The sequence below is a fragment of the Bombina bombina genome, chromosome 6 (genome assembly GCF_027579735.1).
Source record: "Bombina bombina isolate aBomBom1 chromosome 6, aBomBom1.pri, whole genome shotgun sequence".
Classification (NCBI taxonomy): Eukaryota; Metazoa; Chordata; class Amphibia; order Anura; family Bombinatoridae; genus Bombina; species Bombina bombina.
Genome location: NC_069504.1, coordinates 462,068,480 through 462,082,220, shown reverse-complemented (window position 1 = coordinate 462,082,220; position 13,741 = coordinate 462,068,480). Strand labels below are relative to the sequence as shown.

The following is a 13,741-nucleotide window of genomic DNA, read 5'->3' as shown; positions in this document are numbered from 1 at the left end:
GTTGCGAGTTGATGGACTTCTCTATGACTTTGGCCGGGAAAGGGAGTAGAAAGATGGGGCGGTAGTTATTCGGGTCTGTGGGGTCTGCTGAGGATTTCTTCAGCAGGGGTTTCAGTTCTGCGTGCTTCCAGACATCCGGGATGGAGCAGTTGATGGTCCGGCAGAGTTCAGGGGCGATGGTGTCGCTTGCTTTGTTGAATATGTGATAAGGGCATGGGTCTGAGGGTGCACCAGAGTGGATGGATTTCATGATTCTAAGGGTGTCCTCTGCGGTGAGGGGGCTCCAGATAGTCTGTGTGTGGTGCAGGGGGGCAAATTTGGGGAGGGGTGTCGTTGGGTGTAGGGGAGTGGGTGGTGGAGGTTGAGTTATGAGGTGTGAAACTGTCATAGATGTTGAGGATCTTGTGGTGGAAGTGGGCAGCAAGGGTATTGCAGAGGTCTTGGGAGGGTGGGATGTTGGTGGTGTCACTGTTGGGTTTAGAGAATTCCTTGATGACTGAGGACAACTCCTTGCTGTTGTGTGTGTTAGAGTTGATTCTGTCTTGGATGGCTGTTTTTTTTGGCGGTTTTTATGAGGTGGTGGTGGGTGGTGATTTCTTCCTAAAATGCAACTTTTTCCAGCAGGGTCATGCTGGATCTCCAGGCTTTTTCCAATTGTCTGCAGTGGTGTTTGGAGTCCTGAAGGGCCGGGGTGAACCAGCTGGCCTTGTTGGTGGTTTGGCGGCTGGACGTTTTTTTTAGGGGGGCGAGGGTGTTGGAGCAGTCTGTAATCCAGAGGTGGAGTTTGCGGGCGGAGGAGTTGGCGTCTGTGGAAGTAGGAGGGGAGGATTTGTTTAGGGTGCGGTGTAGTTGATCTTGGGTGATGTTGTTCCAGTTTTCTGTGGGGCGGGGTGGTGCTGTCGGAGGTGGGTGGTGGGTTTGTTGAAGGAGAAGTGTATGCAGTGGTGGTCAGTCCAGAGGAGTTTGGTGATGTTATTGACTGAGATTTGGCTACAATAGTATCAGTCACATCTTACTATAAAAAGGTATATGTAAATAAATTGACTTTACTGTATATACCCAAAAGATGTCATTAAAATTTGAAGCACTTGACTTCTTACATGAATCCCTGCGCGTATAGCCATCATTTTATATTATATTAGTTACCTCGGTAGCACTTGCGGCTTATTTAAGACTTAACATAGGTTACTGCCCTCTCTTTTGCACACAACTATATTTTGCTCGCTCTTAGTTGAGACACTTAGAGGTCTAACCAGAAGAGAAAATATATTCATCATATAAAAGGAATAGAATACCTCCAGTAACATTACACCAAGTTACATATACATATAATTAAAAAACTATACTGTCTGGTTATAAAGCACTGTTAGCTCTACCTATTATACTACCTTATTGGCCCTGGTTGCCCCGGATAAATAGATATTTACACAGTCCATGTATCTGTAAGCCTTTTTCATGTGAAGGCCTCCCTCCCAATTATAGTATACCCCTAGCATTTCTAGTATGGCAGAGTCCCTTGGAGACCTCAACCTCTAGTTATTACTCTTTAGCCAGTTACTAATACCCCTTTCCCCTCCCTATTTGAACACGCATATAACCCATACCCTAAGCGGTGCTTACCCGCTGATTGTTATATGCTATTCGTAGACCCAAAAGAGGGCGCAGATCTGACTACCTTATCTCTTTTCATTTTTATATAGTTTGAGAGCTCTTGAGTGGCCTCATAACTAGTCAGCCAGATCTAACACATAATTTCTGTGTCTTTATTGTTGAAAGGCGAACACAGTATGTTGTATTTTATTGCACAACCTCAATAAAAAATTATTTAAAAAAAACAAAACAAAAAACAGATTAGATAATAGAAGTAAATTAGAAAGTTGTTTAAAATTGTATTCTCTATCTGAATTATGAAAGACATTTTTTGGGTTTCATGTCCCTTTAATCTCTTTAGACAACTACAATTGAAAAAAGTATTCTTCAGTTCACTTCTATTATTAAATGTACCATTTTCTCTTAGTATACTTTGTTGAGATGTAGTTCCATTCCATGAGAGCATACCGATGTAGACTGAGGAATGTGCCTGGAGGAGATTACATTTCCTTTCCTCTAGCCTTAAATTGTGACTTCTTGTCACAAACAATTTTCTTGGAGTAAACAGAGCTTCTGCCATCTCTGCATATGGGCCCTGAATATATTTATATAAAGTAATCATGTCCCCTCTCAAGCGCCTTTTTTCTAGAGAAAACAGATCCAGTTTGCCTAAACTCTCCTCATAGCTTAAATTCTCCATTCTCCTTATTAGCATTGTGGCCCTTCTCTGAACTTTTTCTAGGTCTGCAATCAATGTACTTTTTTGAGATTGGTCCACAGAATTGCACTCCATACTCAAGGAGAGGTCTTACCAGGGATTTTTATAGTGACAGAATTATGCTTTCCTTCCTTGCATCAATGCCTCTTTTAATACATGCTAGTATTTTATTAGCCGTAGAAGCCACTGCCCTGCATTATACACCTATCTTTAGTTTGTTATCTATTACTACTCCCATTTCCCTTTGCTCCTCTGTTTGGCTAAGTCTACTCCCATTTAAATAATAGATTGCCTGCTTATTTTTACTTCCAAAAGTAAATTTAATTTTTTTTTTATTTTTTTTAATTATTTGCTCTATCAATGAATGTAAAATCTAAAAGGCTTCAGTACAAGGTTGGAAAATACTTACAGTTATGGGGTTAAGAATTAATCTGACCAGAGAATAAAAAATTATCCTTAACAGCTCATCATTGGAACAACAGTGGTTAAGGTCACATTTTTATGACTTATGTAGGTTAGCACAATATTTTACAGCACTGAAGAAGGTTTAAAATGAGTATGTGATATGAATGACAATACAATACATGTTTATATAAACAGATCAATGAGAAGCCATGACCCTGCTCTTATGAGATTTCCGTGGAGGAGATAGAATATTAAAAATCAAATTGTGTAGAGAGAGATTCTTTGGAAAATATCCAGACAGTTCTGACAAGCGGTTATGGAAACTTAGAATGGTTAGCAAATGAAGAACACTGGCATACTTACTAGGCACAGTGATCTGTATAAAATATTTATTTGTCTTTTTCAGAGGTTTCGCTAAAGCTTCCTTCCTTGAAATTAATTTCAGTTTTGTCAGATTCATTAATGTTAACAAAATGAAACTGCTGAACCACTGGATTGGGTTATATACTAACACAATTCATACCATATTAATTTTGAGTGAATGTATAAACATACCTTGCATGCCTGAAGGACCAAACTCTTGTCTTGTGAGAAATATTGCATGATCATGGTGTTCAGCATGCCCAGTGTCAGGTTTTTGTTGCAGATATGCCCATCGGCAAACATTCTCTAAACTCTGAGAAGGGTTCCCAACTTCTATTAAACTGGTAGACTACATAAAACACAAAAATATATTATAATCTTAGGAAACAACAAATATAAAAGAACCATTACATACAGAACAATTGCATATTTAAAAATATATAATAAAAACACAGTTGAATAACATTTTAAACAAGCAGTTTATCTGAGGAATTTCAAAGTTTTGTTTCATTTCCCTGTCCCCTAAATCATGTAATAGTCATCAGCCAATAACAGACTTCTATATGTATATAAGCTGTAAATTCTTTGCTCTTGAGCAAATGATACCAAAACAACAAAGTCAATTTGATAATGGAAATGATTTTTTTTTTTTTAATGCATGCTCTATCTGAATGAAGGGGTTTATTGTGGTGGGGTTAATAGGTTAGGGGGTTTATTGCAGTGGGGTTGTGGTGGATGGGGTTAATAGTGTAATGGGTTAATAGCAATGGGGGTTATGGCAGTTTAGGGGTTAATAGAGTAGCAGGGTTAAAAGAGTAGGGGGATGTGGCAGTTTAGGGGTTATTAGAGTAAGGGGTTTATTGTGATAAAGTATTAACACCTAAACCTCCAGCCTCCCACATCGCAACTAATAAACTAAACCTAATAACCCCTAAACCGCCAGCCCCCCCACACTGTAACTAATAAACTAAACCTATTAAACCCTAAACCACCAGCCCCCCATATTGCAAAACACTAAATTAAAATATTAACCCCTAAACCTAACACCCCCCCTAACTTTAAATTAAAAGTTACAATATAACTATCTTAAAATAAATATAAACTTACTGTGAAATAAAAAAATCCTAAGATTAAAATATAACTTAACCTAACATAACTATTCTAATAACATAAAATAAATTACCAATTAAAAATTCTAAATTACATGATTAAAAAAAACACTATGAAAAAATTAAGAACCTAAATTACAAATTTAAATAACCCTAACACTACAAAAAAAATCTCACATTACAAAAAAATGCTAAAATTACGAAAAATAAAAAAACACTAAGATTACAAAAAATAAAAAATTAAATTATCCAAAATAATAAAAGTTACACCTAATCTAATAGCCCTATAAAAATAAAAAAAGCCCCGCCAAATAAAAACACCCCCTAACCTAACAGTAAACTACCATTTCCCTAAGTTAAACAGCTCTTTTACCTACAATAAATTACAAAGTCCCCCCAACAGTAAAACCCCCCACCCAACCAAACCCCCAAAATAAAAAACCTAAGTCTAAATAAAACCTAAGCTACCCATTGCCCCTAAAGGGGCATTTGTATGGGCATTGCCCTTAAAAGGGCATTCAGCTCTTTTACTTTTTTATTTTTCATAATTTTAGAGTTTATTATTTTTTGTAATGTTAGTTTTTTTTATTTTATTCGTAGTGTTAGGATCATTTAATATTGTAATGTTAGGTTGTTTTTTTTCCGTAGTGTTAGGATTATTTAATATTGTAATGTTAGGTTTTTTTATTTTTCGTTTATTTTATTTATTTAAAATAGTAATGTTAGTTTAATTTATAGTTTTAACTTAGTTTTTTTTAAATTTCACAGGTAGGATTTTATTTATTTAAAGATAATTATATTGTAAGTTTAATTTAAAGTTAGGGGGTGTTAAGTTTAAGGGTTAATATTTTAATTTAGTGTGTTGCAATGTGAGGGCCTGGTGTTTTAGGGGTTAATATGTTTAGTTTAGTCTTTGCGATGTGGGGGGCTGGCAGTTTAGGGGTTAATAGATTTAGTTTATTAGTACCAATGTGGGGGGGCGGCGGTTTAGGGGTTAATAGATTATGTTTATTGGTACCAATGTGGGGGGCCAGCAGTTTAGGGGTTAATAGATTTAGTTTATTGGTACCAATGTGGGGGGCTGCGGTTTAGGGGTTAATCATTTTATTTAGTGTCGGCGATGTCGGGGGATGGCGGTTTAGGGGTTAATAGCTTTAAATAGTGTGGACGATGTTGGTGGCGGCGGTTTAGAGGTTAATAATTTCATTTAGTGTTGGCAATGTCGGGGGCGGCAGATTAGGGGTGTTTAGACTAGGGGTTTATGTTAGGGTGTTAGGTTTAAATATAACTTTTTTTTCACCATAGACTTCAATGGGGTTGTGTTACAGTGATTTGCTATTCCATGATTGCAGGTATAAGATTTTTTCTAACACTGTCTCTCCATTGATGTCTGTGGTTGAAAGCATGCACAAGCACGTAAACTCAGTCCTTGGCTTTTCTGCGGTATGGAGCTTAATGCATGTTTTTTAGTAACTTGCAATGGCAGCGCTATGGAAAGTGCGATAACAATCATTTTTTATACTTCTTTACGCACCCGGTATAGCGCAAAACTCATAATCTAGGTGAAAAATTGCTACCAATTCCATATTTATTTTTATTCTACATGCTTCTGAATTAATAAATTTGGAATACTTAAAGTGAAAGTAAATTTAGAGCCTCCACAATAATGCCATCCATTAATGTTCATTGGATTAGTCTAATCGCTATCTTTTTTTTCAAAAAACATTATTATTTAGTATTTATTTATATCGTCAATTTTATACCTTTGTCCGTAGTTCCTCCACCCACCCGATCATTTCCTAATTTATCTCCTCTACACGTAAGACCGGTCCCACCCGCTCTTACGTTTACATTTGTGCGCGTTCTTGTGCTATGTGTTAATGAAACAAGTGGTGCAAAGGTGTAAAAAACATAAAAAATATTTTCATTTATTATTAAATGTCCTGTAATCTAAAAAATAATAGTATTTACTAGTTCTTGCTGTCACTGATACGCTACTAGAACTAGAAAGCTCCCGTACTAGAAAGCGCAACAAGTCACAGAAGGCAATATGACTACTAACTTAGTGATAGTGGTGGCATTTTAAGACCCGCTTTACCTGATATACTTTTTGAAAAATCTGGGGCCGATCGATACTTTGCGCTGCGGTGACGTCAATTGAAATATCTTCAATACCGAGAATGCGCATGCGTGTCTCATGAACGTGCATATATTGCAGCTGAAAAATACATGAGACACGCATGCATAAATAGCATTGTAGGCGTTAATCTAGTCTGTTGGGACGCCAGTGGGGGATCAATAAAAATGCAAAACAGTGTATTCGTCATTCGAAAAAATAAATTAATTAATAGCCAGGCAGAGTTACGGCGATAGAACCAAGCGCTGTAAAAGGTATTTTTTAGATTTAATAATAATGATGTTAGAAAAATAGCATGATAGTTAACTTTTCCTTTAAATGGAATAATATTTTTTAAAAATTCAATTACATTCCAAACTTTTGTTTACTTTTGGCAACACTTCTATGAAATAGGATGCAATGTTTACACTGAGTTTTCCAGAGTAAAGTACAACGTAATAAAAATGAAAAATAAATAAATATATATATATATATATATATATATATATACTTTTTCCACTAGCCCACTAGCCATTGGCGAGTGGAAATTTAACAGTGGCGAGTAAAAGTTAGGAGTGGATGTCTAAAAATATTATCTAAAAGGATATTATATATCCATGAAAGGGCAAGGATATGGAATTCATCTAGGGCCCCCATTAGTGCTTAGGCTGTTACTTCTGAGAGGATAAACAGGGGTAGAGAGAGATTGGAGAGGAAAAGTGATAGTGGAGAAAAATATAATGTTACGAAAGAGTGGAGAGAAAAAAAGTGAAGAAATAGGCAAGAAAAAGAGTGTAAAGAGAAGACATGGCATGAGAGAGAAGGGAGGGGGGTACAAAGAGATATTGAAGAGAGGAGGGAGTGGAGAAAGGTAGATGAGGCATGATAGTTAAAAAACAATTTTTCCAGGTCTGCTATGACCTCACATTAATGTCAACACTATCTGCTTTTTCTCAGTCCAGCTTCCCTTTTCTGTCCAGCTGTTGTCTTCCCCATGACCCTAGTTGATGTATCTAACTGCTATGCACTTATTTTTGTTAATTTATTACTGTATGTAGCATTATTTAATTTATGGTATAAAACAAAAACAATATTAAAAAATTACTGCACAATAAGGTGTTTCACATTGGCTAAACATGTACAAAGAGAGGGGTTTTGTAGGTGTGGTGTGGGTGGGGTAGTGGGTGGGATCAAAAGTGTCGAGTAACATTTTGCGCTGGCTTGTAGCTTAGTGCTTGACGTTTTGAGCCCTGTATATGTATATATATATATATATATATATATATATATATATATGAGGTACAGCTGGGCTAGGCCCAGACCTTTTTTGAGGAAAATGAAAGTGACCAAACGAGTATAAGATGTTCTCTGCTGAAATAAAGGCTAAGGTAGAAAAAAAACAAGGCATTATGTTTTTTTTTTATTTTAGGTGGATGATAATATATTTTTAAATGACTACAGCAAAAGAACGCATTTTATATTAATAATATAACCATAGTTAGCCTTTTCAGCTGAAGACTAAAGCCCTGATTTATATAAGGCAAGTGGTGGGTGAAATTTGTCTATCAAAAAACAAATGCAAAATACAAAGGCCCCAAATTATCAAGGTCTGTCGGACCTGATCCGACAGTGCGGATCAGGTCTGACAGACCTCGCTGAATATGGCGAGCAATACGCTCACCGTATTCAGCATTGCACCAGCAGTGAGCTGCTGGTGCAACTCCGCCCCTGCAGACTCGCGGCCAATAGGCCGCCAGCAGGGGGGTGTCAATCAACCCGATCGTACTCGATCGAGTTGATTTCCGGCGATGTCTGTCCGCCTTCTCAGAGCAGGTGGACAGGTTATGGAGCAGCGGTCTTTGTCACCGCTGCTTCATAACTGCTGTTTCTAGCGAGCATGCAGGCTCGCCAGAAACACGGGTCTTCAAGCTCCATTCGGAGCTTGATAAAAGTGTTAATTTGCTTTTTAAAAAGTTTAGACTTTGATGGCATGTTATTCTATACCAAGTGTCTTGTAATCCCAAGGTATATGATGTCCTTTTAATAGCGAAAAGGGGGGCTTTGGCTACTAGTGGTGGTGGTTCTGGGTTTACTAACAGTAGCAAACCCAGGGTCACTAGTGATTGGAGCACTGAGCAGAGAAAGTTACACTTTTAACTGAGGTGGGGCATATGGGAGGTAGGTTTGACCATAAAGCAGTAGGTGTCCAGCACAGTTAGGATTGACTGAAGTAGCTGGAGGTCATGGATAGTGTTAACTTCAACCAGACCAATACTGGAGGTGAAGTATCCATTAGGTAGAGGTCTGAATGGGGATTGAAGTTAACTAGGTACAGTGGATCAGTTATGTTTGATCTGTTACATTGAGTCCTAGGGGCCGCTATTACCTGATGCCCCTGTTTCCACGTGAGCCTTCAGGCTTGCCAGAAACAGCAGTTAAAGAGCAGCGGTCTTAAGACCACTGCTCCTTAACTTGTCACCCACCTATGAGGCTGCGGACATCAATCTGCACGAACCTTTACAGGCTGATTTGCACCACTTGCTATAGGCCGATAGGCCTTGAATCTGCAGGGGGCGGCATTGCACAAGCAGTTCACAAGAACTGCTTGTGCAATGTTAAATGCCGACAGCATATGCTGTCGGCATTCAGCGATGCCTGTCGGACATGATCCACTGAGCGGATCATGTCGGACAGACCTTAGATAAATTGGCCCCCTAGTTGTGGTATAAATAATATTTTTAGCCCTCGGTACCCACTTAGAGCGAAGACCGGGAGTTATATAGGCTTGATGCTGGACTTTTAAATTTGCTGAAATAGTTACGGCCTGTATATTATTGAAACTAGCATTAATGAGTTCCTTTTCTACCGTTAGGTTTGCATAATTGAACCATTTGGATAATACAGGGAGTGCAGAATTATTAGGCAAGTTGTATTTTTGAGGATCAATTTTATTAGTGAACAACAACCATGTTCTCAATGAACCCAAAAAAACTCATTAATATCAAAGCTGAATAGTTTTGGAAGTAGTTTTTAGTTTGTTTTTAGTTATAGCTATTTTAGGGGGATATCTGTGTGTGCAGGTGACTATTACTGTGCATAATTATTAGGCAACTTAACAAAAAACAAATATATACCCATTTCAATTATTTATTTTTACCAGTGAAACCAATATAACATCTCAACATTCACAAATATACATTTCTGACATTCAAAAACAAAACAAAAACAAATCAGTGACCAATATAGCCACCTTTCTTTGCAAGGACACTCAAAAGCCTGCCATCCATGGATTCTGTCAGTGTTTTGATCTGTTCACCATCAACATTGCATGCAGCAGCAACCACAGCCTCCTAGACACTGTTCAGAGAGGTGTACTGTTTTCCCTCCTTGTAAATCTCACATTTGATGATGGACCACAGGTTCTCAATGGGGTTCAGATCAGGTGAACAAGGAGGCCATGTCATTAGATTTTCTTCTTTTATACCCTTTCTTGCCAGCCACGCTGTGGAGTACTTGGACGCGTGTGATGGAGCATTGTCCTGCATGAAAATCATGTTTTTCTTGAAGGATGCAGACTTCTTCCTGTACCACTGCTTGAAGAAGGTGTCTTCCAGAAACTGGCAGTAGGACTGGGAGTTGAGCTTGACTCCATCCTCAACCCGAAAAGGCCCCACAAGCTCATCTTTGATGATACCAGCCCAAACCAGTACTACACCTCCACCTTGCTGGCGTCGGAGTCGGACTGGAGCTCTCTGCCCTTTACCAATCCAGCCACGGGCCCATCCATCTGGCCCATCAAGACTCACTCTCATTTTATCAGTCCATAAAACCTTAGAAAAATCAGTCTTGAGATATTTCTTGGCCCAGTCTTGACGTTTCAGCTTGTGTGTCTTGTTCAGTGGTGGTCGTCTTTCAGCCTTTCTTACCTTGGCCATGTCTCTGAGTATTGCACACCTTGTGCTTTTGGGCACTCCAGTGATGTTGCAGCTCTGAAATATGGCCAAACTGGTGGCAAGTGGCATCTTGGCAGCTGCACGCTTGACTTTTCTCAGTTCATGGGCAGTTATTTTGCGCCTTGGTTTTTCAACACGCTTCATGCGACCCTGTTGACTATTTTGAATGAAACGCTTGATTGTTCGATGATCACGCTTCAGAAGCTTTGCAATTTTAAGAGTGCTGCATCCCTCTGCAAGATATCTCACTATTTTTGACTTTTCTGAGCCTGTCAAGTCCTTCTTTTGACCCATTTTGCCAAAGGAAAGGAAGTTGCCTAATAATTATGCACACCTGATATAGGGTGTTGATGTCATTAGACCACACCCCTTCTCATTACAGAGATGCACATCACCTAATATGCTTAATTGGTAGTAGGCTTTCGAGCCTATACAGCTTGGAGTAAGACAGCATGCATAAAAAGGATGATGTGGTCAAAATACTCATTTGCCTAATAATTCTGCACTCCCTGTATCTGTGGCATACCAGCATGCTCAAAATGTTGGAGTATAAAGTTGTACGAATTGGTTATTTTGTAAGATCCTTGCTTTGCTAGTGTGCACAGCTTATCAATGTTGGTTAATTCCCAAGTAAGCAAGCCATCGGATTTCAACTTATTTATGTAAGGTCTACACTGAAAGTATGCAAATCTATCAGTGTTAGGGAGAGCGGATCATGTCAGACAGACCATTAATAAATCGGCTCCTTAGCCTCTCTGTAGCTAGGGTTAAAAGTCAAGTAACTGAAGTTTGCCAGAATGTGACAAATAATAAAACAAACCCGCTACATAGGGTCTAAGATACAACATTCTCTAGAGCAGTACTGTATCAGACAGAAAGATGCTGCATATGTCCTGGCACTATTCTTTTTCAGTCTCATCCAATAAAAACACTTAAGAGTTTGTGTGCTCATTTATACAAGACAATGTATAACAGCCACAGGGAATATTTGTTTTGTAAGATAAAATACAGCTCCCCTGTTTATAGATAACCAGCTCACCCTCTCTTTTTCTAAATTGTAGAAAAAGTGAACTGGCTTCTTTACTTTAAAGGGATACTAAACCCTTTTTCATGATACGGATAAAGCATGCAATTTTCAGCAACTTTCTAATTTACTTCTATTATTAAATTGTTTTCATTCTCTTGGTATCTTTATTTGAAAAACAGGAATGAAAGCTTAGGAGCCAGCCCATTTTAGGTTCAGCACCTGGGTACCGCTTGCTGATTGGTGGCTAAATGTAGCCACCAATCAGCAAGCGCTATCCAGGGTACTGAACCAAAAATGGGCCGGCTCCTAAGCTTTCATTTCTGAGTTTTCAAATAAAAAAGCAAGAAAACAAAGAAAAATTGATAATAGGAGTAAATTAGAAAGTTGCTTAAAATTGCATACACTATTCGAATCAGAAGTTTGCAGTTAATAGCCTGTAATTATATGTCAAGAAGATAACATAATTTAGAACATGATTAATTGAATGTATTCAACAGTTTGCAATTTATGCAGCGTGTTTAATTTTAAACAGTAATCAGTTAATTCATTGTATCAGTCTTTGTGGAAAAATAACTAATAGGTTAAAGGGACACTGAACCCAAACTTTTTCTTTTGTGATTCAGATAGAGCATGAAATTTTAAGCAACTTTCTAATTTACTCCTATTATCAATTTTTCTTCATTCTCTTGGTATCTTTATTTGAAATGCACGAATGTAAGTTTAGATGCCGGCCCATTTTTGGTCAACAACCTGGGTTGAATTTATCCGATTGGTGGATAAATTCATCCACCAATAAAAAAGTGCTGTCCATACTTGCTTAAAATGTCATGCTCTATCTGAATCAGGGTTCAGTGTCCCTTTAAGTAGTAATCATGAAAATACTGAATATTCATGAGTGATATTGAAAAGTGAAATCTAACAAGATTATTTTATAACCAGATCAATTGTCTTGCTGTGACAAAGCTATAAATTAAATAATCTGTATAATTTCTCTTCTGAGGTTGTTCTCTGCATTAGATACAACATATAATGAAAAAAAAAAGGAAACAGATTCCAAAAGAAGTGAGAGAGAGAGAGAGAGAGAGAGAGAGAGAGAGGGGAAAGAAAGAGAGAGGAGAGAGGTAAAGGAGAGAGAGAAAGGAAAGAGAGAGGAGAGAGGTAGTGGAGAGAGAGAGAGAGAGAGAGAGAGAGAGAGAATGAGGAAGGAAGGAAAGAGAGAGGAGAGAGGGAGAGAGGTAGAGGAGAGAGAGAAAGGAAAGAGAGAGGAGAGAGGTAGAGGAGATATATATATATATATATATATATATATATATATATATATATATATATATATATATATAGAGAGAGAGAGAGAGAGAGAGAAAGAGAGGGAGTGAGTAAGAAATGAGAGGGATATAGCAGAGAGAGAGAGAGGAAAAGAGGGAGATGAGAGAAATGTGTGTGTTAAAAAAATATAAAAAATTTAAAACAATGAAAAGCTCGATAGATTCTCAGATGACCTCTTTGTTAAGCCTCAATTGAAATAACTAATGATAACAAAATTAAGATTTCAAGTTACATTATTGATGGCATCCCAAAATTATAAAGTAGTTTTAACATATGTGTTTTTTAATCTGTATAATGCTTGCAATCAGTGACATCATCGTAATTTCATTACAGTTATATCTATTCCATATTAAGATGCATATGAGATAAGGTTGAAAGAAGACAAATATTCAATCATGTTTAACCTTTGATTCTTGTTTTATAATAAAAAACCTGACTACTTAAAGTTAAACATTTAAAACGCCTACCTATTTACCACCAGCAATCATAAACCAAAAATGTTTCTAAGTCCATTTAAAGGTGTTAATTGTATTGTGTTTCTATACATAAGAATATTCCATGTAAAAACTTTAGGGAAAAAATATCAGCCTACAGACAGACAAATTGAATTTTTATGGGGTTCAAATTATTTATATATATATATATATATATATGTTTGTTTTACAGTTGGGATTGCTAGAATATTTTTTCACCTTAAATTACAAATGGCTCCAATGGTTAGGAACAGATGGTGACATGGGCAAAATGCATTTGTGGTGTAGCTGGACTTAAAGGGACAGTATACAAAACATTTATGCAAAGAAAAATCTAGTGTATTATGTCCCTTTAACTGATCTACATCCCCAGTTGACATAATAGGCAATAACCCTTACAGTGCCTGGTTCATAGAATAAATACTTCTGTGCCTTCTGCCTTGTGATCTTAGCACAGATGACACACCTTTGAATGAGAAAGCTATCATATCTCAAAAAGCACTGAAGTGAGGATTTCCAGGTGCCTACAAGGGCTCTCTTTTTATCGTGCGGCACTTGCCTCATGAAATTGAGGTTAAGAATTGTAAGTAGGTGTGACGGAACCTGGCTACCCCGACTAGGTATCTCCGTCAAAGAATCTTTCCAACACCTGGAATCTGCC

General features: G+C 37.6%; 1 protein-coding gene across 1 annotated transcript in view; it reads right to left on the bottom strand.

Moving 5' to 3' along the window:
• The window catches only part of LOC128663085 (A disintegrin and metalloproteinase with thrombospondin motifs 2-like), a 914,348-nt gene that overhangs the window by 299,433 nt on the left and 601,174 nt on the right, over positions 1-13,741 (bottom strand). Inside the window, exon 6 of the mRNA XM_053717234.1 lies at positions 3,269-3,425. Within this exon, the coding sequence (XP_053573209.1) occupies positions 3,269-3,425 (157 nt within the window). The remainder of the gene's footprint in view (positions 1-3,268; positions 3,426-13,741) is intronic.